We start from the raw sequence: 25,849 nt of genomic DNA on the forward strand, positions 1-25,849 counted from the left end.
TAAAACTAAATATTTTTTTTTCAAAGTTTTTGTTATTGGAAGCATGAGTTGGTTAAAGTTATGATATTTGCAAACTGAGTGTGAACGTTTTGGGAATTGTTTTCAACCTGAAATAATTTGGAGTTTTATGTTTTTGCTGTTTGACTTTCGATTTCTTTTTTAAATTCTGTTCATTTCCTTTGTTAAAAAGAGGGCAAATTTCACTTCCGAACAGCGAAATAGTAAAGTTCACAAAAAACTCATTTGATTTTTTTTAAAATAGAATTTAATTTTTAGATTTCTCAGCGTAATAAAAAGTTTACCTATTGACCGAATTGGGTTAATTTATACAAAAAAAACTGTCCATCATCATAAAATTTCTAGAATTTCAAAGGATTTTTTGTTTTTTTCTTGAAAATTTGAAAGTTGAGATTTTTCAAACCACAAGCCAGTGATTTCTTGATTTATTTGCGTTCTTTGACTCTTTTCCAACTGTCTCTTCCATCTTTTTCCATCTTTTTGATTTTTATACGGTTTGTTTTTTCTTTTTTTCTCACGTTCAATTCAGTATCATTTGTTAAAAGGCGGGCAAATTAGGCTCTTCAGTTAAGAAAGGGAAGTGGTTATATCTATCATGATGTCTTGATCCAGTTGTCTTAAAATGTGTTTATTTATTGGAATAAAAATCGAAAAAAGTCACGGCATGCCAAATAAACGTCAAATGGGTTATAGAATCAATTGAAAGTTTGAATGCTCCACTGTATGAGCTAATGATTCATCTCTTTTTTTGATTGGTGTGTAGGTTAAATCATATTTTACGAAAAAATTTCGAAAACTTGTTGTTAGATTGCTGAAAAGTAGGTCACTTTTATTCGTTTTTAGACCACTGATTAAGTTATAAGTTCAAATTGACAATTTAAATCTCTCAAATGTTTTCGTTTTCGACATATACTGCTACTGCTATTGCGTCGTAATTAGGTTGCGCCCCTGAAGAATTTTTGTAGACTCAAACTTTTACTCATTCAAATTTTCCCAGTAGCGTTATCGGTCATATTTTTGCTTGTGTATGCAAAGTGCAACTTCGACTCTGTGTATTTTTTTAAGATATGGCTTGGAATATGAGACTCCGGCAAAGTTTTTGAAATGCATGCTTTTCTTAATTAGCCGAATTTCTAACCACTAAAATGGATAGGATTGACTATAGTCCACTTTTATATTAGCGTAGCTAATTGCCACTGGACTGATGCAAGGAGTCATAATTTCAAAAACATAAGGCTCTAATTTTTTTTTGTGTTTTCGATGTTTGTAAAAAATCATACTAATCCGAAGATTTAATGACCTTCTGTTTGGAAGAAGGCGAACTGATTGTAAAACAAGAAGTTGCGAAATTCTTTGTCCATCGAGATTGTTGTTCTATACAAAGATTTCAACTGCTTAAATCAAACTACAAAATTAGTCCGTGACTTCTTCGATTTTCAATGGACTTGCCTGTTGCTAGATAAGTTTTCCTTGTTGCAGTTTGAAATGATGAATCTTTTACTAGAAGGTATGTTGTTGAAAAGTGTGTTATCCAACAAGTTTTGAAAACTATGTGATTTTTTTTTTGGTTTTTTTAGTAAAGCTGATAGTTCAGATAATGTTAAAGGATAGTGGCTTTAAACTGAAAAACAGCAAGAAATTTTAGTTTATATATTAAAAATTCAATATTTCTATATCTTAAAGTTTTTCGCGTGTTTTTCCAATTTTAGACTTTGATTAATATATAAACCGATTCTTTAACTGTTTATGTTATTAAGCTGCGGTAAAGTGTTGCAAGTTTTTGTTGTTTTTTTACAATTAGAAAAAAAAGGATATTTTACTGAAAATCTCAAAGTTATCATAAGAAACAAATATTTTATTTTTCAACATTTTTTGTTATTAGCTGCTTGAGTTGGTTAAATTATCATTTTTGCAAACTGAGCGTGAACGTTTCGTGAATTGTTTTCAACCTGAAATAATTTGGAGTTTTAAGTTTTTGCTGTTTGACTTTCGATTTCCTTTTTAAATTATGTTCATTTCCTTTGTTAAAAAGAGGGCAAATTTCACTTCCGAACAGCGAAATAGTAAAGCTCACAAAAAACTCATTTGAGTATTCAAAAGATAGAATTTAATTTTTAGATTTCTCAGCGTAATAAAAAATTTACCTATTGATCGAATTGGGTTAATTTATACAAAAAAAACTGTCTATCATCATAAAAATTCTAGAAATTCAAAGGATTTTTTGTTTTTTTTCTTGAAAAATTGAAAGTTGAGATTTTTCAAACCACAAGCCAGTGATTTCTTGATTTATTTGCGTTCTTTGACTCTTTTCCAACTGTCTCTTCCATCTTTTTCCATCTTTTTGATTTTTATACGGTTTGTTTTTTCTTTTTTTCTCACGTTCAATTCAGTATCATTTGTTAAAAGGCGGGCAAATTAGGCTCTTCAGTTAAGAAAGGGAAGTGGTTATATCTATCATGATGTCTTGATCCAGTTGTCTTAAAATGTGTTTATTTATTGGAATAAAAATCGAAAAAAGTCACGGCATGCCAAATAAACGTCAAATGGGTTATAGAATCAATTGAAAATTTGAATGCTCCACTGTATGAGCTAATGACTCATCTCTTTTTTTGTTTTTTGAATGGTGTGTAGGTTGAATCATTTTTACGAAAAAGCTTCGAAAACACGTTGTTAGATTGCTGGAAAGGAGGTTTTTTTTATTCGTTTTCAGACCACTGTTTAAGTTATAAGTTTAAATTGACAATTTTTAAATCTCTCAAATGTTTTCGTTTTCGACATATGGTTACTAGTATAATAATTGTTCAGTGTTTGTAAGGCAAGAAATTTCTCCACTACTAAAAGCGGCAGACCACTAGACTTTTTATGGGGCTTAAAGATAAGACTCAAAATCAAAAACCTACCAGCTGTGAAGTTTTTGAAATCAGTTTTTTTCTTAAATAGCAGTTTTTTATAGCTTTTGGTTTCAAGATTGTAATTTTTTTTTGATTTGGAGGCCAACAGCAATAGTCTAAATAGTAAATGTAGAAAGGGCTTGAAAAAAGGGTGTGGTTCTTAAATCTAGAAATTAGAGGTAATTTGTAGTATTACCAGCTGAAAAAATCTGGTTACGGTCGATCCAGTTTTCTGAAGTTCGATTTATTTAATTAAAGGATTTCCAATTTGTAAGTTCTCTGAAATTAAAGAGCTTTAAGTTGATGTACTTTTTTATCAAAATCAAAATCTGAATGAAATTTCAAAAAGAGATATATTGAGTTTTATTGAGTCTGCTTTCGTGTTTCTAAGTGCCTGTTAACAATTTTGTTTTAGTGTCAGTTTGTTAAATTTTTGCACTTTCTTTGGTTCTATCGGTCTTAATAGCCCCTTCTTGGTTCTATCGGGCTTTTGGTTCTATTGGACGTTTGTATATGCAATTATACAAAACAACAAATCTTTCAAATTAAACCTTGTCAAAATTGACATTTTCAAGTCTCAGATTTTCTGACTGCCCTTAAACCTAGCTGCAATATATTTTTCTCAATTATTTTGGTTGTTCTTCTACTTCTTCGTATCTTCTATTTAATTTTGTTTGATTGATTTCGCAACCGATTTTTCTCGACACTTGAATTTCATAATCTCGTTGGAATCAAGACTGAAAGGGCTTTAATATGATATATCACTCAACCCTGTCCGATGATTATTTATGGTAGCTGATTTTGCAAGGAAAATAAAAAGGTTGAAAAAAAACTAAAGCACCCGAATACAAAGTTCTTCCCCATTTTCAATGGTCGGAACAAAAATTGGAAAGTCGGAACAAAAACGTAGAGTAAACTTGCTACAGAAACTTTGATGTAATTGCTGAAAAAAGGGACGAATAAAAGGGACATCAAAAACTACGTCAGATAATTTAGAGAGCATTCGGATCATTGAGGGTTTCTTCCTGGTACAAGTAGTCTTGCTTGATTTTTAGTGTATTTCTGATCAAAATTGGGCAAAAAATTTCTTTTTGATCACTATAAAATCTCTCGGGTTTTATGTGAATTTAGTGCGTATCTCAAATTTCGATTAAAACACAATAGTTTTTTTGATTCTCGAATATTAGCCTATCATTGCAATTTTTTCGATATTTGGTGTACTGGGGTTTTGCACTTTTCCCGATAGCAACTTTGTATTCCATTTTCGGTTCATCGGCTACTAGATGAGTTGCAATTCTGGTTCCAATTTTTTTCAGAACTTGTCTTTAAATACTTGAAGGCACCGATGTCTGCCGGGGGCTCCAGTTCAAATGAGTACTTTTGTTTGAAGGAGGAGCTTTACTGAATATTTTTACGGTTAAGTTATGCGATTGTTCAGCGCCAGACAGTGATTTAAGTCCACATTTGTTCAGCGCCAGACGGTGATTTTAGTCATAGTTTTATGGTAACAACTGAGCAAGGCCCATAAGGGCACTCACAGAAAAGAAGGTGGTCGTACACTTTACAAGGACGCTTCAATTTTTCTCTTGGCTTCATCCAAAAGTCGATTTTTTATCGTCGTAGACAATCGTTAAACTTCGAGTTGATTGTTTTTCTTTGGTATGTTAGCTTTAATTGATGTCATAAAAAAGTTCCGCGGAGTGCTGAAAAATAAAACTGAGGTGCACCGTACGCATAAAACATTTGAACCGGAATTTATTATGTACTCTTTGTATTTCAATTTGTTAATAGAATCAATTTTATTCGTGAAATTACAACTTGTTTTTATTGCTTTTAATAAAAAACAAGTTTAAATTTGATATTTTAATTGCCAATTTACTCTAGTGCTTATGCATTCAAGACTCGATGCTAAATTAAACGAAAAAGCGCGAGAAATAAAGTAAATTAAGCGATATAGAAAAACAATAAAGTAAAAACTATATAGTCGGTAGGCAAAAATTAGTAGTTGAAAATGACGCAAAAGGGTTGTAATGAAGTCCTGCTAATGGCTGGTACGGATTGGCAGCTGAATTGGCAGCAGCAGAGGGGCTGTTCATCAGAGCCGCCGCGACGGCCGCCGGGTTGTAGCGGTGAACTGGCGGTGGAGGCAGCTGGTAGTTTGTGTTTATCGTTACATTCGGCGGAAAGGCGGCGACTGCGGGGCTCATGCCTCCCACGCTACCCGGGTTCGAATACGGGTTTGTGTATCTTTGAGTATTAAATAAGGGGGATGCTGGCGGTATAAATGGACTGCTTGCCAGAGATCCCGGACTCGGATTGTGAGGGAAAAGTTTATTAACTTGGCTCCCAAATGAAGCCCCTGCAACTGGGTTGTAGCCAGTCATTTTGTAAACTGAAGGTGAGTTTAGACTGTTGTTTATGCTGACTGAAGGCGTGAATGAGTTGGTATTGTAGAGATAAGGCGAAGCTAAACTGTGAACTTGTTGCATTGTTGCACCCATGAGACTGCTGTTTTTGTTCAATTGTTGCTGAAGATAGTTGGCCATTGCTTGGTGATGGTTCTGGTTTTGGCCATGTTGAGACGCCGCCAGGGCGTTTTGAGCGGCGGCTACTTTGGCAGTTTGTAGATTAAAATGGTGCTGCTGTTGTTGCTGACTAGCTGAAGAAGAGATTGTTGGAGGTTTTCCTCCAAGATGGTCACTGCTTAATATATCGAAACTTATACCCGCAGGTGGCGGTTGCGTGTTTGCCGGGTTTGAGTTTGTCTCATTGACACTGCGGCTAAGAGCACCAGGCTGTTGTTGCAGTTGAGCTACAGAGGATTGCTGGATATTATGACTCATATTGGAAGTCTGAGTTGTTGGCGGAGTCAAAGAAGGTGTGGCATTGGATCGTGAGTTCTGAGATGATGCGTTTGGAAGATACGAAAAAGTAGGGTTAATTGCGTTTTCTTGGATTTGAGAACTAGGAACGCGATTACTTGTAGTTCCAAAAGGCGTGAGAGGGAAGAATGAGTTGGTTTTAAATGAGGACGGTCCGGACCCCGAGATCAAGTTTCCAATAGAGCTGTTATCGTTCGGACCCTGGCTCCGTGTTTTGTCGGCGCTCGGAGCTGGAAACATTGACATAGCTCCTGGTCCCCCCAATTGAGCGGCGACAGGTGATGAAATGATGTTGTCTATTGAGAATGGCCTGTAGTTTCCGTCCGATGGCTGTGACGGAGATTCCTGCATAGCTCCTCGGATGGCGATGTACTTATGGAGACTGGAAGTGCCTCCTTGGCCTCCGAGGACTGAGTCGTCTGCCTTGAATCTCTTCCGTCTTCTCAGGTAGCTCCCGTCTTCGAACATGCCGATGCAGCGGGGATGCAAACTCCAGTAGCAACCTGAATTAGAAAACCACCGGTCAATCCACTAACTGACAGAAACCATGTTCTAGTACTTCTTATCCTGAATATATATTTTTTCATTTTGCGCCATTTGGTAGATTAATGAGTAAAAAAGATTTGTTGAAAGGAAATTATCCCTCCAAAAAGTTTCTCAGGTCTTAACTTATCTATTTTTTGGAAAATAACTGAAACTCAGTTTTTTGGTTCAGTCAGTTCGAAATTTGTATGCAATTCACTTATATTTTGTGAATTGTCTAGATAATTTTCATTATTAATATTCTCCCTTGCCGTGTTCTCAAAATGCACAACAAGGTTTGCTTGATCGCACCTACGCAAATTAATACCTTTATTTTAAGCCTTTAAATACGCATTTGATAATTTAACTTGGTAATTAAAGTAATTTAAAGAACCTTTTCCTGAAGCTCCGTGATTCATCCTTGGCACCTTCACAAAGCAATCGTTCAAGGTCAGATTATGTCTGATCGAATTCTGCCACTTTTTTCGGGTGCTCTTGTAGAAGGCAAAGTTGTCAGCGATCCACTTGTAAACCTCATTTAATGTCAGTTTACCTGTAGGTGAGTTTGCAATTGCAAGCGCTATTAAAGCGATGTAAGAGTAGGGTGGTTTTCCTTTTTCTAGAGGTCTCTTTCGATTTTTCTTTCTGCTCGTAGTTTTTGTGGTATCATCGGTAAGACCTCGAGTAACTAAATTGTCATGCTTATCTTTCCCTATTTTAGCGCATTGCGGATTTGTCGGGTCGTTATCTTCATCTCCGCTCTCGGTTTCGTCATCCGAGTGAAACATATCGGCAGCTGGATCTCTTCCACCTCTGATCAAACTGTTCAATCTTGCTGCATTTTCCAAAACAAATGATGCCGGCGCATTGGCAGTGCTTAAGCTTGAAGGCGTGCCGAGGGATAAAGATAGAAGACTGTCGTTGCTCGCGACTGAGCTGATCGATGGCAGATCCGAGATGTCATCGTTCGTCGCCTGGCACTGCATCGTCGGGTGACCGGATCCATGATTCCTGGTTACTGAGTTTGGTATTGTCTGAGCTGGCATTAAGAGACTATCCATTTGTTTCTGCTGCATTTGAGACGTATGGCGTGCAACAAAGTTGTATTCATCGACATCCTGTTTAGTCTGGTTCGAGATAATGAGGTTAGATGGTTGTAGGTGGCTCTTCATACCTAAAAGTGTGGAGTTGTTGGATATCTGGTTCTGCTGCAGTGGCTGCGTATCTATCGTAAGAAATCCAGGGTTTGGCATTGGTAAGGTCTTCAAAGAACTCGGATTCGGTTGCATCTGCATGGCTGAGTGGATTATTATTTATGACTTAAAAATTGATGATCAAATACTGGAGATACTGGATTGATTTGATACAAGCAAACTGTATCAATGAAATTGAATATCACCGATTGACAGAAAGGCAGACTTTTAGTCACTTGTTATTAATCATTTTTTGGTAAAAATGCAGAATCGCGATTAGCTGAAGACGTCGGGACTCTTAACGAGATTCCAGGAGTGTCCTCGTAGTCATCTTCATCTTCACTTGAAAGTTGATAAATCAATTGTTTACAATGAATTGTTTATTTTTCGCTTGTTGTTTTTCGATGATGATAACTGGATTTGATGATAGTTGTGGTATGGTCTTACGTGTGGCTTTGGTCAAGCCAGTCGGTGATGATGAGGAGTTCTGAGATGATGTATCGCCGTGATGAGGTCTATCTGCTGTTATGGACTTATGGTTGTGTGGTCGCCAGGTATCATGAGATGGCTTCGCCTGGCGCGCGCGATGTGATGTGTTATGTTATGTTGTGTGAATTGTATTATTGTTGATTATTGTGATTGTGTTGTGAATAGGTGAGAGGATACAAACAAGCTCGCTGCTTTTCTGGATCCACTTAGTCTGACTTTAGATTGGCTTACAAGAGCTAGTGAGTAATTTACTTGTAGCGAGTTAATTTGGACATGTTACAATTAAAATGCAATTGAAAAGTGGCCGAGTCAATATAACAATCGACTCTCTGGCTCAGCAGATAAATGACTACTAACTAGCAGAATTATGATCAAAAAAAGACTGCTCTAGCTGTTCTTCGATCCCCTCTCATTCGGCCGAATCAACTAAATAACGACAAGAGTACCTACACCACCGCCACAACAGAGCAAAATCGGCCTGTCCTGTGCTACGCTCTGTTGCTTTTCTCGAATGCTTGTCATTTTTTAGCTTGTAAAAATAAAGCTCTACTGTTATTATCTGATAATTTGACAAAAGTATAAACATCTCATCGCTTCATGTAATCTCGCATCGAGAAAAAAGCGAAAGAGCGAATAAAATAAACGAGCGAATGTTCTTAAGTAAACTCGTTATCAAAACATCAGAACGGATTCTGCCACCCAACAATCTGGATCCCAACGTCGGTTTAGCTCCGAAAAAGTTCAATTTCGACATTTTAAAATTGGAGTTCAGTAAGCTTCGAAGTCCTTGCATGGGTTTTTTGAACTCCAGATTGTTTAGATGTTTACCTAACTGGCTTTTGTTTTCTTGTTCAAAGAAATTATCAACATTTTCTAAATTTATTGTATGCTTAGCCTGTATGTGCGCATCTGTGTACTAAAAATTATGATTTTTATCGGGGTAATTAGTGAACAAATTAACACTTGAGGACCAGAAAAGCAAATAGCAGCGCAACATTTTCAGAAAACAAGATCTCAGCAGGAGAGGATTTAAAGACTTCGGCTTCACCGTGGGAGGGAGATTATCAATTATAAAGTGACTCCGTTCGACGATTATCGCCACGCCATAGATATAAACTGGCGCCTAGATGTTTTAGAGATAAACATCATGATGATATGATATCTTTATGACCAATAGGACAATTGAAGACCTCATGAACACTTGTCAGACGTTTTTTCTACCCACGTGTAAAAACAACCATTGACATGGTCACCGTTTATTCTGTTCAAAATTTTAATGTTGTCGTACAATATCATGAATTATCTACTTGCTAAAAGTAATTAATTAAATCGTAGAATCTTTCAGATCACCGCAAAGTTTTCATATTTCTACTGTCATTTTGCGTCTTTGGTACTATATTGGTGGGTTCGGGTCTTTTCTGTTATACAGCCCAAAACTGATTTGGGATCAACTTAACAATTGCCCCCCCCCTTTTTTTTAAAAAAAAGGGGGGGGGGCAATTGTTAAGTAGATTAAAACACGCATTTTCGAGCAATCAGATTGCAGCAAAATTCGAATTATAAATAAAAAGCTCTAGTGCTAGTTACAGCTTTTATTAATTGGGGTGGCAATTCTTAAGAAGATACCAAAGGGAGGGCGATTGTTAATTAGATCCCTGATTTGTTCATATTTTGAAAATTGGGTCGAAATGCTCAAATCTGATTGGTTGATATCCAATACAACTGAAATTCTGACAATTTGATAGTTTTCGTAAAAGCAGAAAAGACCCTTGGGTTCCTATGCGAAAAAAACTATGACTGCGAAAAAACATGGGTTTCGCCTTTAAACCGAGGACTATAAACTAAAATTTTTGGACTGCCAATATCAAATATGAAGTGTTAAAGTTGAGTCGAATTGATATAACAAATTAATTTGTCTCAATATCCGGCAGGCTGTCAACTTCATTTGTAAAACTACTCGGAATAAAAAAATATACTCATATACCAAGCATATATACTCATCATTGTCCCCTAAAGTTGGAACAACAAACAAATGACCATGCTGTTTTTGAACATTATGTTGTCAATAAACTTTGCCAGGAATCAGGGGCGGATTTCGACCCCCTGCCGACGCAAAGGGTCCCCCTTTGATACTTTTTCAGAAATCCATTTTTGGGAGACCGACCCTAAAATTTTTCTAAAGGCGCCTTAGGCGCCAATATATATTAACTTTGAGGGGGAGCGCGCGCCAAAAAAAACGCGATTTTTTTGTCAAAATTTTTCAAAAAGTGCCCAAAAACGGCTTTTTGACTGTTTTTTCAAAAATTTTCCTGCGGCGCAGAAAATTTTGCCATGCCAAAATAGGGGCAAAACAGTGCCTTAGGAGAGCTCCAAAAATCAATTTGTTTGACCTAAAAAAAAATATCCGCCCCCCCCCCCCCCCCCCCCCACCCCTCGAGAAAATCCTAGATCCGCCCCTGCCAGGAATAATTTAAAATTGTGGACTACTCTCATAGATGTAGTCCCGTTCTTATGGCAAAAGTTTTTGTTTTTGGTCAGAATTACTTGCAGCTCGGATCATTCGAAGAATTTCCCATACTGACAAAGTTAACGATAACCCCCACTCTTCAAATTGAACGGAAATTTCAACTAAATTCAACATGTAAAATGATGGATTTTGAGTGGCTGAAAAAGTCAACTATCTTCCAAAATTGATTTTAGTGTTTTATTACGAACCAGTCTCGTTAATTAACACCCTACCCCACATTTCCAATTTTCTAATTGCCTTTGCGATAAGCAAGGGTATTGCAATCGGATACTAGACTTTTTTCCCGTAAATAATGTTAGGCACACACCTCATCTCTTGGATCTTGGACTCATTCATCCACTAGGCCTTTCCGTTGCAACACAGATAATATTTTGAGCATGTTAGCATTTCAAATATACGGTTTTTTGATATAAGTTTTTTATGTTGGTTGTAATTTTACCAACTCACTTTGTTTAAACTTCATTTCTATTTTTTTTCCTTTTTTTTTTCTCGGTTTAATAGGTTTAGGCATATTTTTAATCAGCTAGTGAATTTTTTTATAGTTATGAATTTTTTGGCTTTTAGGGTGTCTCCTCAGGCATTTTTTAACCGGACTGTTAAGTTTTCCGATGGTAATTTTTTACATTCGATTTTATTTTTATTTTGGTTACCAGAGTAGATCTAGTTTTCTTAATTTTTTCGATTATTTTTTTTCGAGTATTGTGTATCATCGCAAGTGGCGCGAAGCTCAGCTTTGCCTCTGTATTTATAGCTGTTTTTTTTGTGTAACTAATGCTTAATATAACGGTGTAAAGTATACAAAAAAATCTGTTCTCAATAGTTTGTATGTTTACCATGCAAAACTTCTTTACATTTTGACAGCATAAATATAGTTTTTTAAACTTGAAATCAAATAAGGTGGGGGTGGAGATGAAGTGGAAAAGTGCCCAAATTCAATTTTTTCTAAGCCAAATTGCAATTAAACGTGCTCATTTGGTGGCACTTCTGCTGCATAGCATGGGCATTTAAATGGTTTTAAAATTGTTATTGTTGATTTTTCCCTCATTTCTCGTTTTTGCCCTTTTCGAGTATTTGTTGCCGTATATTTGCTTGTGTTTGCAAAGCTCGCTTCTATGTTAATGATGTTTTTGTTTGTTTCAAGACCACTGAATTTTACCAAGCATTAGCAAATGTTTTTCTTACACCAGCTGTATCTAGCGGGATCATCAAAAACAAACGATCAGTCTTCTTAAAATTCTTAAGCCGTATATCTCTAATCTTTCAAAAAATGAAATCACCTATTTGAGAATTATCGAAAATTGTTAACATATTTTCTACTAATTCTCCACCCAAAAACAAAAGAAATCGAGAAACAAGATTATTTGATCACTGTGCATGTAGTTTTATTTTCCGACCACAGTAGTTGCTGCAATCAATTAAATTAAAACCAAAAATAAGTCAAACAGCAAGAACTCGCTAATAAACGTAATCCGCTGTTCCTAACAATTTTTTCCCTGGTTTTGGCACCAAAAGCGTCTCTAGAAAATCTTTAGAAGTTGTTATCCGTACGGATATTATAGCAAAACATCCAGTATTGATCAAACCAGTTCAGGTGCTAACATAACCAGTTGGTAACATTAGCATGTCATAGACTTAGAGTAAATTAATTAACCTATAGAAGTCTGATGATTAAATAAGTACCTATTTATACGTAATCACATATGTACTAGTACTTATAAGGCACTGTCTCTCAAATGATTCGAGGTCAGTGTCAGCCAGACTTAAACATAGAACGTTGAAATTAAGTTGTTCTTTTATTCGTTTAATTCTCATCCAACACACAGCGTAGTTCACACTAACACAGAACCAACATAGATTATACCTCACCTAACGGTCGAGGGTATAACAGGAGTGGTAAAATGGTTTCCGTAAGAAAGTAACAAAGGGCAGACCCCTTCTCATTTAGCTTATATTCGCCACAAAAATTGCATCCAACTTAAAAAAAACAGTTCTGAGAGGAAGATAAACAAAAATTTTAGATGTCGATCTTTAGGGAAGCTTTTCTTTAGGGATCCGACCCCCTACCGACGCAAAGGGTCCCTCCTTTGTACTATTTTGAGATGTTTATTTTTGGTGAGGTTCCTTAAAATTTTTAAAAACTTTTTGAGGGGGGGAACGCGCGCCAAAAAAAACGCGACTTTTGGTCAAAGTTTTCCAAAAAGTGCCTAAAACTTCCTTTTTTGGGCTGTTTTTTCGAGCCTGCACGTGAAAAGGTCCAGTCCATACGATAGATTCTAAACAGGACTCCGCCTCGAACAAATCGCTAGAAAAACGGGAACTATCGCCAGGAAAACTAAAAATCCGGGGACATTTGGGGCACAATTCAAAATTATTGAAAATGGTGCAATAAAAAATTACTCTCTGCATACTGCGTGGATAAGGGAGGATGGCAAACAACCTAGAGTATTTAGGCATGATGGTCTCGCGTTCATATCAGACCCAAGCGTCTATGGAAAATGTAGACCAGTGGCACTAAAGGACTTCGTGGCCTATAAACACCTACCAAGAGCCAAACCGCATGTTTCAGGTAAAAAGACACCTATCAACGAGACACAAGGAGAAAAAGCAGTAACAAGTCCGAAGAGACCACCACCAAAAACAACGCAAGAAATTATTCAACAGACGTTGAATCGAAGAGCTCTTGGACCCCAAAAACGGTTGAAACCTTTTACAGCTAAAGGAAAACTGAACGCCCGGGACAGACGTAACAAAAGCGAACCGTCCACACAACGTCTCCCAAAAACACTACCGCAGGGTAAAATGAGCCCTCAAAAAAAATCAAAAGTCGATCTCACAAAGATCCAGTTCAAATGCGACACCTCAAACTCACTATCGTCGGATACCGATCTGAACCACAAAACCCCATCCCCGGATAAACAACCTGCCACCAAAAGAATTGACCTCAAAGCCACACAGGAACCACACTCACCTGAAATCTGGCGTTCAACGAGAACGAGAAAAAGTACACTAGCGGAGAAATACGGAAACGCTATCCCCATTGGAAACAACTCGAACAACACGGAGGCATTAATCACGGTGGCAACGATTCAGGATTCGAACAATGCTGGGACTACAGCGAATTAATCAAACAACCCCACAAAAATGGACAACAGACCAACCACGGTGGCCGATGACCTTGCGGCATTTCCATCACCATTGTCACAAACACCCGAAGATATCTTGTGCACTGAGGTCCACATGAATAGTGATACGCCTGAAAACGCCCGAGAAACGGTCCACGCGGATAACTCACCACCCAGAGCTACAAGCTCGCGTTACATCCTTGACAAACCAAGAACAACGGAAGATTCGTTTAGTAAAGAATTCGAGGATGCTATGAATTTCCTGCAATCAATCAGCCCAATTAGAGGCAATTCCATGACCTTTCAAAGAGAGAAGGAACAAATAACTCAAAAATCGAGCAAACAACACTCACCGGCCACAACTATCAGAGATAATCAGCACACAACTGCGATGATAGGAAAGGTCAACGCGGACCAGCAGGAGGAGGACATATAATTGTGGAGACAAACTAAATTGATAGACTCAATTTATCAAAAAGAGGGGAATATTATCCGTACGGATATTATAGCAAAACATCCAGTATTGATCTAACCAGTTCAGGTGCTAACATAACCAGTTGGTAACATTAGCATGTCATAGACTTAGAATAAATTAATTAACCTATAGAAGTCTGATGATTAAATAAGTACCTATTTATACGTAATCACATATGTACTAGTACTTATAAGGCTTTGTCTCTCAAATGATTCGAGGTCAGTGTCAGCCAGACTTAAACATAGAACGTTGAATTTAAGTTGTTCTTTTATTCGTTTAATTCTCATCCAACACACAGCGTAGTTCACACTAACACAGAACCAACATAGATTATACCTCACCTAACGGTCGAGGGTATAACAGGAGTGGTAAAATGGTTTCCGTAAGAAAGTAATAAAGGGCAGACCCCTTCTCATTTAGCTTATATTCGCCACAAAAATTGCATCCAACTTAAAAAAAACAGTTCTGAGAGGAAGATAAACAAACATTTTAGATGTCGATCTTTAGGGAAGCTTTTCTTTAGGGATCCGACCCCCTGCCGACGCAAAGGGTCCCTCCTTTGTACTATTTTGAGATATTTATTTTTGGTGAGGTTCCCTAAAATTTTTAAAAACTTTTTGAGGGGGGAAAGTTTTCCAAAAAGTGCCTAAAACTTCCTTTTTTGGGCTGTTTTTTTTCAAAGATTTGCCTGCGGCGCAGAAAGTTTGACTGAAACAGGGTCTTTTTAATGCTCTGGGAGAGCTCGGAAAATCGATTCGGTCGATCTAAAAAAAAGGTCGATAAAATTTTTTTAAATTTTTTTTGCGAATCCGCGCCCCCTCAAATAATCCTAGATCCGCCCCTACTACTATTTAATAAAGCCCGTAAATCCCTAGTAAAGAATTGTAATTACTCAAATCAATTACAATCAAGTTTTTCCCCGTTTTCATAGATACAGACAATGAAATTTCATTATAATGTTTTCTACGTTTTAAACTAAAACTGGTTAATGAATTTCAATTTTTTTGCAACTTTGATTTTTGTTACTGTCCTTATGTTACTCAATTTCTCTGTCTGTTCTTTTCTACAATTTCTCAAATCTCAAATTTTTTAGAAATTTAGGCGGGGGGGGGGGAGGTAACCATTTCTGACCGTCTTTTCAAAAGAATGACTTGAAACCCCCCTGAACCACCCGCCCCCTGACCTGACACCCCCCTCTGCCCTCTGGACCAGACCTTTTTCACTTGAACCCACCTGAACACTTGATCCACCCCCTCCCCCAAGTGAACCCCCCCCCCCACGTGACCCACCCCACCCCAACCCCCCCCCCCCCCCCCCTCACCTGAACCCCTCTCATCTGAAACCCCCATCTGAACTAACACCACCCCTTTCCCCAGGTTCAGAGACGGGTGGTTCAGGTGTTGGGTTTAGGTGGGTTGGGGTTCATGTTGGGGGCGGGTTGGCTTAGGTGGTTCAGGTAGTCAGGTGGGGGTTGGTTCAAGGGTGCGTTGGTTCAAGTGGTTAGTTCAGGGGGATATCATGACAGATGGCGGGTGAAAAAAGTACGGGGTTTCAAATGTGTGGGGTTCAGGGGTGTGACGTGGTTCAGATGGGGAGTAGTTCAGGTGGGGGAGTGGTTCAGGTGGTCTGTTGGGGGAGGGGTTAAAGGAGCAAACGTTGGGGTTGGGGGTTGCGAAAAGTCGAAGGCAAACGTTAGGGGGGAGAGGGTAACGGTATCTTTTTGCAATGTGAGAACAATTAGGTTTAGAAATCGAGTAAGCCGTACATAGCTTTGCAAAACTTCCGCATTACTCATTTGATAAATTGCAACGACCCGAAACAAAAGTAAACTGGAACGTGACTGCTCGTATCAGGGCGAAGCCCTGAAGGTTCCGACTGCTTTTTAAGGTTTTATGGAGCAGTAATAACATTAAAAAAGTAAATGTAATAAAAATAAAAAAAAATTTTTTTTTAAAAATTTCTTTTTTGAAAATCATCCCCCCACACGCCATATAAAGTACAAAAGGATAGATTTCGCTTCTTGTAACAAATTAATTATGGCAAATAAGCTTCTTTGAACCAATTTGGAACAACTTTAAGACAGATTAACTCTCCGCTTACGCGTTAATAGCGCGAAATATATCGCGCGTTAATTGTCCCAAATTGGCCAAAATGGCAATCTTTAAACCCTCATAACTTTACGATAGATGATCACAGGTGAAATATCTTTTCAAAGTTGAGCTCAGGACAACAATACCTTTTGAGTGATATAAAAAAAATTCCGTCAAAAATGGCTAGTTAAAAAGTCGAAATTTGTCTGAAGAAAAAAAAACCCACCCCGAGCACAAATATTCCGTTACTTTCGTATAAAAAAGTCGGAACAAAAAGATCCTTTAATTGATTTTAAATGGACTGCAATCACTTTTAAATTTGATCAAAACAATGACCTATACTAGATTTTTATTGTTCCGACTTTCGATACGAAAGTAACGGAATATTTGTGCTCGGGGTGGGTTTTTTTTCTCTTCAGACAATATTCGACTTTTTAAAGAGCCATTTTTGACAAAATTTTATAAATCCTTTGAAAGGTATTGTTGTCCTGAGCTCAAATTTGAAAAATTATTTTACCTGTGATTGTTTTTCGTAAAGTTACGGGGGTTTAAAATCTGCCATTTTGGCCAATTTGGGACAATTAATGCGCGATATATTTCGTGCTATTAACGCGTAAGCGGAGAGTTAATCCGTCTTAGAAATCGTTCCAAATTGGTTGAAAGAAGCTTATTTGCCATAATTGATCTGTTACAAGGAGCGAAATCTATATTTTTGTGCTTTATATGGCGTGTGGTGGGATGATTTTCATGAAAAGTTTCAAGTTTTAGAAAAAAAAATTTCATTTTGTTTTATTACATTTAATTTTTTATAACTATTACTGCTCCATAAACCTTAAAAGGCAGTCGGAACATTCAGGGCTTCATTTTATCATATACATTTTGAAACTAATACGACCAATTAGCTAGCCTCAATTCAATTTGGAACGATTTTGTTGTGAGGGATAATTCGCCACGCATGAATAATTCGCGCTACGCTCTCAAAATTGGTGGATCAGGTTAAAACCACTAAAATACAGACAATTTTTTTGTTTAATTTATGAGTCATTTTGGGAAATTGTAAATGCTTAGGTCTAAGCGAAAAAATGTGCAAACTTTGCTACAAATTTCGAAAAAATGACGAAGTATTGATGCTCGAGGCGGCTTTTTTCCAGGCATTTTTCCATTTTTTGATCTGTAAGATAATTTTGCCATGAGCATAACATTAAAAAGACTACTATTATCATTTCAACTATAATCTTTTTTTTTGTAAAATTATTGGGGTTTAACATTATGACTACTTGAGTTATTTTGGAATAATTGATGCGCACTATTTGATGCGCGAATGTATTTTTTACAGATCTGGCATTTTATACGAAAGGGAAAGGGCCAACAAAAATTTCTCTTAAGAGTCAAGTTTCACAAATACAAAAAGAACATAAAATGTCAATACCTATCGAAACAATTAGTTTAAATGAACATAAAATGTCAAATCTAAATTTTACAGGAGAGTTTTGTATTGAATAAATTATGCATGATTGACTTGTAAAGTTTTTGGCCACCGAAATTTAACTGTTGTCTACAAACAATTTTATTTTTCTAACGCAATTTGTGTGCAAACAAAGTTAATTTCTCTCACTTTCGTCTATTTTCTCACAATTGCAGTTTTGCGAAACCGTCTAATTTCCTTTTAAATACCTCCGTCTAATTTGCTTATCGTCTAATTTCTCAACCATCCGAATAAATGTATGAGCTCGATGTGGTTCAGACAAAAATTTGTATACTGTCGTTTAAATTTTATTGACGCCTTGAGCAGAAAAAAAGGCGTTTTATCTTGAGATCATTTTCTAAAATTTCGAACATTTGAAGCGTGTCACATTCCGGTTAACATAAATGTAGCCCTTCACTCATTTCAGCCCTATTGAATTTACTGGATTATTTTGAACGCACACAATTTGTTCCTGAAATATCACTCACAAAGTCCCATAAAAAATGTGGAATGAACAGTGTGAGGGACAAAATTTGGCAATCAATTTAGGATATTTAAAACTTGTGGGATTGTTAAAAGTTGTGAATTTGGGATATTCAAAACGTGCAACATCCAACTTTCTCATTTAAAGTCCAGTCACAATTTAATCTGGAAAAAAAAACATTTAAATACGAGAAATACAAAAAATCACATATTTACGATTATTGTTCCGACCATTGAAAATGGGGAGGAACTTTTTATTTGGGTGTTTTAGTTTTTTTTTCCACACAAAATTGGGTTGTAAAAGAATAATCGGACTGGGTTGAGTGATCTATCATATTGAAGCCCTTTCAGGCGTGATTCGAAGGCTTTTTAAAAAATTTTCAAAAATTCCCACAGTGTCGAGAAAAACCGGTTAGAAAGTTTTGATTTTTGGTCTATTTTTGAGCGAGCAAAGCGAGCGAGCAGGCTTACATTAGCTTATTTATCCTTATTTTAAGCCTTGAAATATTAGTGTCACTCGGATAAAGTTATTTTTGGAATTTTTACTAATCTACTAAAATTTCAAAACTTCAATAAATTTTGCCATTTTAGTAATCAAAAACTTCAAAACTTCAATAAATTTTGTAAGAAAAACTTAAGGAAAAAGTTGTTGAACATTTTTTGTTAAAAATTTATAACGACCTTTGTTTGTTTTTTTATCAGTTTTCTTTAGAATGATGAATTTACATTTTGCCTGTTTTTCTATGACTGTCGAATTTGCTAAGTTCTAGTTCTTATCTAATCTGCTGCTTGAAATTTGCTTGAAGTTTGAATTTCAATGTTGTTTTTATCTTCTACTGGTTTTTTACGGATGTGAAGGCGTAAATGTATTTGAGTTTAATTTGTATAAGACCAGCATAAAAGCGTAATTACATTACTTTTGAGTTATAAAATGTTTTGATTTCACTTTGTTTCTGCCTCTGCTATTTTGATATTTTTCCTTTTTTTTCGAATGCTTCGTAACCAATATATGCTTGGAGCGTTTTTCTGAATAAAAACCAATTTTAAAGACCTCAATTTAGTTATCGGTACCTTGAGTTCCATTTAGAAAAAATATATTACCTGCGCTCGTTTTTAGTGAACTTGTGAGCCTTGGAAAATGCCTACTTGGCTGTGTCATGCAAAAATTTATGATCGCTTCTAAATTCAAGATGCTGAAAGTGTTCGAAATAAGTATTCAAGCATCTCAAATTATTCAGCAGTCAAAATCATTCAATTTTGGATGAACTAGTTGTTCTTATTGATTAACTATACGACGACTAAGTTTTACGATATGACACTGACGGCTGGGGAGGAGAAACAAACAGTGTTTAAAATTTAAAACTTGGAGTTTATCTAAAATCCTTCAAAGTAACCAGAACATCAGGGCTGTGCCTAGGTCCAAGCTGTCTTGATACACTTGTGATTTGTTTTAAAATTTGAAAAGGTATGATAAATAGCGTTCATTCTTTATTATTCTGATTTTTGCAGAAGGTGCGGAAGTGCTCGCTGTGTTTTCAGTCAATTGCCTTCTTTGAAAAGTTTTTTATTCTTTTTATCTGAAACTCTAGAGATACCTAGGTATATCTGTAGCATCTGAAAACTTTCAGAAATACCTTGGGCTCAAATGTGAAAAGATTTTTAGTGCGTATACTTCTATCAAAGTTATAGAGGTTTAAAGCCAACTTGAGATATTTATCTTAACGAAAAAGCTTTGAAAGTTATTGGTCCCAGAGCCAAATCGCTTGATCATGGATTTTATGGTGCAACTACTGGTTTTACAAGGTTTGACCAAAAAATGCAGACCAAAAATGTTTGTCATGACATAGTTAGTCCGCTTCATTTTAATCAGATAATGCAAACAATAACTTCATTTGTAAAAATTCGCAAGTGGATGAAAAATAAAAAAAACTTTTATTAGCTTTTTGGCTCCTGATTTGCACCTGTCATATCTCGAATGAGCGTTTGCGAATAAAATAATGCCAAAAAACTTATTGAAAACAACTTATTACAAGTTTTTGCACCAGAGTGAACCCTTGAATTTTCCGACTGCTTTTGACATCGATATTTTTTTTTGATTTTAAGAACTTTTAATTATTTAAATCAACTGCTCCTCAATTGCAAAAATAGTTCAAACCCCATCTCTGCTCTGTTTGAGAAATTGGGAAACTCACCATTTCCATTATTAATTTTCACACAGTTACCTACTACCATTCAAAATGGGCCCTTTAAACCATTCTACTTGGGCATCGATGAGTTTTCTTTACAGCAAACCAGTGTGATCTGTCCAAAATGTCCAGGAAGCGGGAGTGTTGAGTCACAGTAGCTAGGTTACCTGGCCTTGTTTGCTTTGTTATGTACAATTTTGAGCCTGAAGTGGGTCTTTAGTTGTTAGTCTTCTTTGACAATACCGCTGTTGACGCAGCTTCAAATCCGATGTTTGAAATCAATCCTTGTAATGAAAGAGCTCCAAGCAGTCGTTGAGTTGTCCTGAACGATTAACAGTTACCGACAAAAAACAGTTGAGAGCGCATTATCAGTCAAAAGTGGTCATTTTTAAATATACAAAAATGCAAGAAATTATTTCTTGTGATCGTTTTGTTCGATTTTCTATTTACTAGTAAAAAAATCAAAACCTCTCAAAGTACCCTCCTAGAGGCAAATATGGCCCTTATAATACATAAAAATTGCAGGTCTATACATTTTTTGTTTCTTGGAAAAAATTTCATTCTTCCATTTTCATTGGAAGAACTTCCCTCTCTGTTGCAGGTCTATACATTTTTTGTTTCTTGGAAAAAATTTCATTCTTCCATTTTCATTGGAAGAACTTCCCTCTCTATTTTCAATTTATATTGACGTCTACATTCAATGACCTGTTTATCTCCTTAAACCGGCACGTATATTACTGCATCATCTCTTCCTCTCATCGTGATTAAGCAGAAAGTTTTGCTGCTTTTCTTGAACACTGCGAAGAGCTAGAACGGTCACAGTATGGTACCAATCTCTTACTGCCTACCATAGACCAAAAATTTTTCGTTGTAACAAGCACATTCACCTACTACTGCGGCTAAACAGCTCGGGCTGCTCCATATAAAATGATGAAACAAATAATTATCATGTGCCCTACAAACCCAGAATTATCTTCTTCATTTGGGGTTTGCAAAATAAAGCAAACGTCTCATTTGAGTCTAATCTTTCCATTGCATGAACTTCTTCAGTACATCTCGGGCTTTGAGCGCAGCATTTGTATTTCGCATCCTTTCTACATTGCAAGAATTCAGTCCAAAAATAACTTTGTCTTCTAGAGGCTTCATCTCTTTGTCACTTCTGCTCCTTTTCGTGTCCAGACACTGCTTTTGAATAGCCTTTGTAACTTAGACTTTGTTGAAGCATAAAGGTCAGACAGTCCGCATTGAATGGGTGAGACTTCACTGGACGCCCACTAGAATGTGGTTCCACTGCTTTCCCTTGACCAAGTTTTCTTTAGTATCTTCAATTGAATATGCATTGATTCTCTCAGTTTATCCGCTTAGTGAATCACTGGTTGCCCTTGGTATATCAATATCAATGTACCATTCAGTTGCTAGTCTTAAAGTTTTCAATCGCTGACTGTCTACCAAAAATTTTTATAGAATGCTGAGAACATTGAAAGTGACGCTACTTGATTTCACCTCTCACCTTGTCTCTCGATCCATCAACAAGAAGTAAATTTGGGAGGTCAGCTTTTAATCAATTTTTTTCTGAAAAAAAAACATTCGAATCATTTTTTTCTCCGATTTGAAATTAGCTTTTGTTCAGTTTTGTCGAGAATCCCGATAACCATTAATAGGGCTTTAATAAAAAAAAGCAGAATTTCAACCCCACGATTTTTTATGATTCAGTCGAATTTGGCTGGAAAACAATTAAACGGAAACTACGCCATAGTTCCTCCCAAAATTTCGAGAGTGGCCGGAAAAAAAACCGATCTTATAAAATCTTTTTTGGCTGGGGTCGAAGTTTCATTTTGCCTTGATTTTAAAACTAATTAATGAAAAATGATCCTTTATCACTGAAGAAGAGCACCTCAGTTCGTTCGTTTGCTCTTGATTGATCTAAGCAGCAAATAGCTCATACTGCTCCCGCACGAGAGTTTCATCGAAATTAATCAAATAAATTGGATACCATTTGTCAGTCTCTGATAAATTCAAAAAATTTATCAATTTTAATCAATAAATATGTATTATAATCTCCTTTTTTTGGCAGTTCTAACAGATTTGAACACATAGAACGTAAATAATTTGCATTAGATAGACCGGGATTTATATTGGCTGAGAAAATTGTTATCTTGCTTTCAATTTTTCTGTTCACAATTTTTTCAAGAATTGTTTTTAATTTTTCGTTTTTACCCTCTTTTATTTTATTCTTTATGGTGGTAAACATGGTAATGGTAAACTTGGGGTAAAGATAACTTAGTGGAGAGAGTGATTTCGAAATAGCTCCGGAGTAGGATGAGAAATAAATTTCGAGTAGGATGTGAGTATTGCACAATTTTTGGCAGGTTTTGGTAATAGTTTTTGAGATTATAATTCAATATAATCAAATGCAATAGGTTTCACATTTGTTATAACGAATTAACAATTTGAATTCTATTAAAAAAAACTAATAACACAATTTTTTGTGTCAACTTTACGGAAAAAGTGCTGAACATACACTTTTACATTTAAAAAACATCGTATGATAATCTTTTTTTAATCAAAATTTTTTTTTAAAGGTTATCTTAAATTGGTCTAAAACTCAAACAAAACAATTAAATAATAGTTTTGGTTATATGAGAGCAACTTTGGCATCAAAAATTTTTTTTCAACAAAAAATGCTCATACATTTTCTTAAATGAAAATTGTATGATATGCAATTTTTCCAGTGAAAAAAAAAACAATTTCACGTAAAAACTTTTTTATGATTGCAAACTTGCTTCTGTGCTTAAATCAAAATTTTTTGAAACGAATTTACGCACGCAAAATTAGATTTTTTTGTTTATAACCTAGTCTTGGCTGAGTTTTTCACTCAAAAAACAAAAAATTACAAGCGAGTTTTTTTTAAAGCACAAGTTTTATTTTTATTTTTCATATGTTAAAAGAAACCTAAACTTGTTAGAAAAACAGGCATTTTTCCTCAACCAACAAATTTTAAGGTTAAAACTTTCTAGCCCTTTACAAATATTTATGTTTTTAGAGTGAATATATCACTGAGTGAAATTTTTAACATTAATTTCGACGGCTCATATTACGAACTGCAGTTTATCCTCTGGGTTTTCCCTCGCCACTTACACTCTCGGTTTTCTTATGAAAGGAATCTTTTGTTATTGTGTTTTTGGATAAAAACACAATTTTTTGAAAATGCATTTTTATTTGTGGAAAAATGGTTGTCATACAATTTCATATTAGTAAACAACTTGTTTTGCTTTCCTCCTTCAATTTTTGTGATAAAAATATGGCAAAAAACTTGTTTTTCAATCCCAGAGTTTGGCAAAAAATGCTTGCTACAAAATTTGTTTTGCATGGAAAAAATGTCTGTCAAAGTATGAGTGACAAGCATTTTTTCATGGTTTGAAATTGTATGACAAGCATTTTTTGTCAACTCGGCTTTATAATGGATGAATAACTGTTTTTTGTTGTGGTTATTTCAGACCTGAAAATATCTATATCAGATCTAAATTTCAGATCTGAAGTTTTGTTTTCATAGCTATTTTGGATTTGAAATGATTATTAATCTGTCCCAACCCACGTTCTGCTAAGTATTTCAGAACATTGAAACATTTTAAAAAACATTGAGTTGCAAATTCGAAATGTTTGCTCAAAATGCATTTATTATGATACAAGAAACTGATATTTCCTGTCCTGTGATACTTGAGTCCAATTTTTTTAAAATTGGACTCATGTATCAACTCTAATGCAAAATATCAACAACTGTTAGTAACTTGAGACTTTTGGGTCGCACAAGAGTGTCGTGAGTTTGCAATAACAAGCGATAAGCGACGCGGTTCGAGGTTCCGACTTTGTGTCTCAACTGAAGTGGTCAAACCAGATGTCTTTGTGCGCAATCCATAAACTATTTGACCAGAATCCATATTCGCACAGGACCTATAGTCAAACTGAGTCGAAATATTGGTTTTCATCCACTATCTGCTTCTTGCTAGAATTTCGGCAAAAAGCTTTAAGCCGGCTCTCAATGGTGCTATGCCCATTTTTGAAACTTGAATACCTCGTCCGATGTTATGATCACTTCTGAAAATGCTTCAGTGTTCTTGCTTTTTTGAAACCACTCCGCTTAGAGCCAACAATAATGTGACTTTGCCGGTCTTCATCGCTGTTTGTTTTAATCAAGAAAATTCATTAGCAGTGCCGCCAAGAAGTCAGTTGGAACTTGTAAAACTCTCTTTTCGCATGTTGTCATTTGTAGAGGCCAATTAGAATGATTGATTTGTCGATTCTAATCATTAGACCAATTTGATCAGCCAAAATCCACAGAGAGCAGATATAACCAACTGCAAGACCTCTTTTCATAAATAATAACTTCAGTAAGGACCGAAGAAAGAGTAAAGAGATTGAACAGAAAGATCTTGCAGATTATAGATAAAAATTGTGAACAGAAAATATAAGGGGTATATTTTCCAACAATGATGACTTTTACAAGGCTTTTGATCCTTGTAGCTTTTGACATTCTTTGAAGCGTCATTCTTATCCTGTTTTCAGTTCAAAAAACGTCGTTTTGGCCTGTTTTTTTTTCAAAAATACATCTGAACTTAATTGTTTTTCAAAATCAACCCACTTATGTTTTTTCTGTTGGCATACGTTAGTTCCGATATTGTTGACTGATAAGGCATATTTTTTTTAGACTTCGCAGTTTTTTCACCGTTTTTTGTATTTTCTGTTCTGCCAAGTGCAATAGGCTGTATGAACATTCTGCCCATCGCACTAGTTCTTAGCACAGCCAGGTGGCTCTGATTAACTAATACAAGCACAAAGAGATACTGCAGCTAATTTTGCTTCTCAAGCCCTCTCAAAGTGAACCTCTCCACTGTTCAACAAGATAATTCTACTTTTGTGTTTTCGCTCCGATTGCCCCTCAGCAGTCGAAGACTCTCGAAGCGCGATTAATTTTCGCGTGGTCGGCACTGTCGAGTTTAAAATTACAGCAATTATGGTGTGTTGTACTATGAAGACATCGAGAGGCTCTATAGACGTGAAACATGATGAGCCAATTGAGCTAAACAAATCAAACATGATTGTTATTTGTTGATTTTGCCGATGATTTTACCTGTGCTGGTATAAGAACTGCTTTTATTAATGTGATTATTTTAGCAGCATGTTTTTATTGTTCTCGATTTAAAAACCATGTTTTACAAATTTATAACATGTTTTTACTAGACATCGTGGTACCATCGAAGTTTCTGGTTTGCCATGTCTAAGAATTTCGGTGCAAGTAGCATGGATTAATTAATCTGAACACAGTAATTTAACTTGAAAATTGGAAATAAGAGAGAAAAAACAGTGTTTCAAATAGAAAAAATGCAAAATTGATAAACAATACGAGTCAAAATATCGCAGAAGAAAATTGGTGATGCAGTTTCTCAACATGGTTCTGTCTTTTTGGAAATCTGAATTGCGACTTGAGGGGCTTAAGTGTGATACCATA

General features: G+C 35.9%; 2 protein-coding genes across 2 annotated transcripts in view; one reads left to right on the forward strand and one right to left on the reverse strand.

Annotated features, from left to right (window-relative positions):
- Window positions 1-25,849, forward strand: part of LOC134840536 (centriole and centriolar satellite protein ofd1-like) — a 370,655-nt gene that overhangs the window by 118,074 nt on the left and 226,732 nt on the right. The gene's annotated exons all lie outside the window — the stretch shown is intronic.
- LOC134840089 (forkhead box C1-A-like) lies at window positions 4,843-8,783 on the reverse strand. The gene is made up of 2 exons (XM_063855781.1): window positions 6,708-8,783; window positions 4,843-6,294 (listed from the first exon to the last, which is right to left on the reverse strand). Exons 1-2 carry the CDS (start codon window positions 7,606-7,608, stop codon window positions 4,886-4,888), a joined length of 2,310 nt encoding a protein of 769 aa, XP_063711851.1. The 5' UTR covers window positions 7,609-8,783; the 3' UTR covers window positions 4,843-4,885.

This window comes from Symsagittifera roscoffensis, chromosome 2 (genome assembly GCF_963678635.1).
Source record: "Symsagittifera roscoffensis chromosome 2, txSymRosc1.1, whole genome shotgun sequence".
NCBI classification, from domain to species: Eukaryota; Metazoa; Xenacoelomorpha; order Acoela; family Convolutidae; genus Symsagittifera; species Symsagittifera roscoffensis.

Bases quoted from the DNA above. Each gene is read 5' to 3' on its own strand.
- LOC134840089 (XM_063855781.1), bottom strand. From the start codon at position 7,608: ATGCAGATGCAACCGAATCCGAGTTCTTTGAAGACCTTACCAATGCCA. The intron at 6,295-6,707 runs GTTCTTTAAATT...TTTCTAATTCAG, and splicing joins TCACGGAGCTTCAGGAAAAG to GTTGCTACTGGAGTTTGCAT.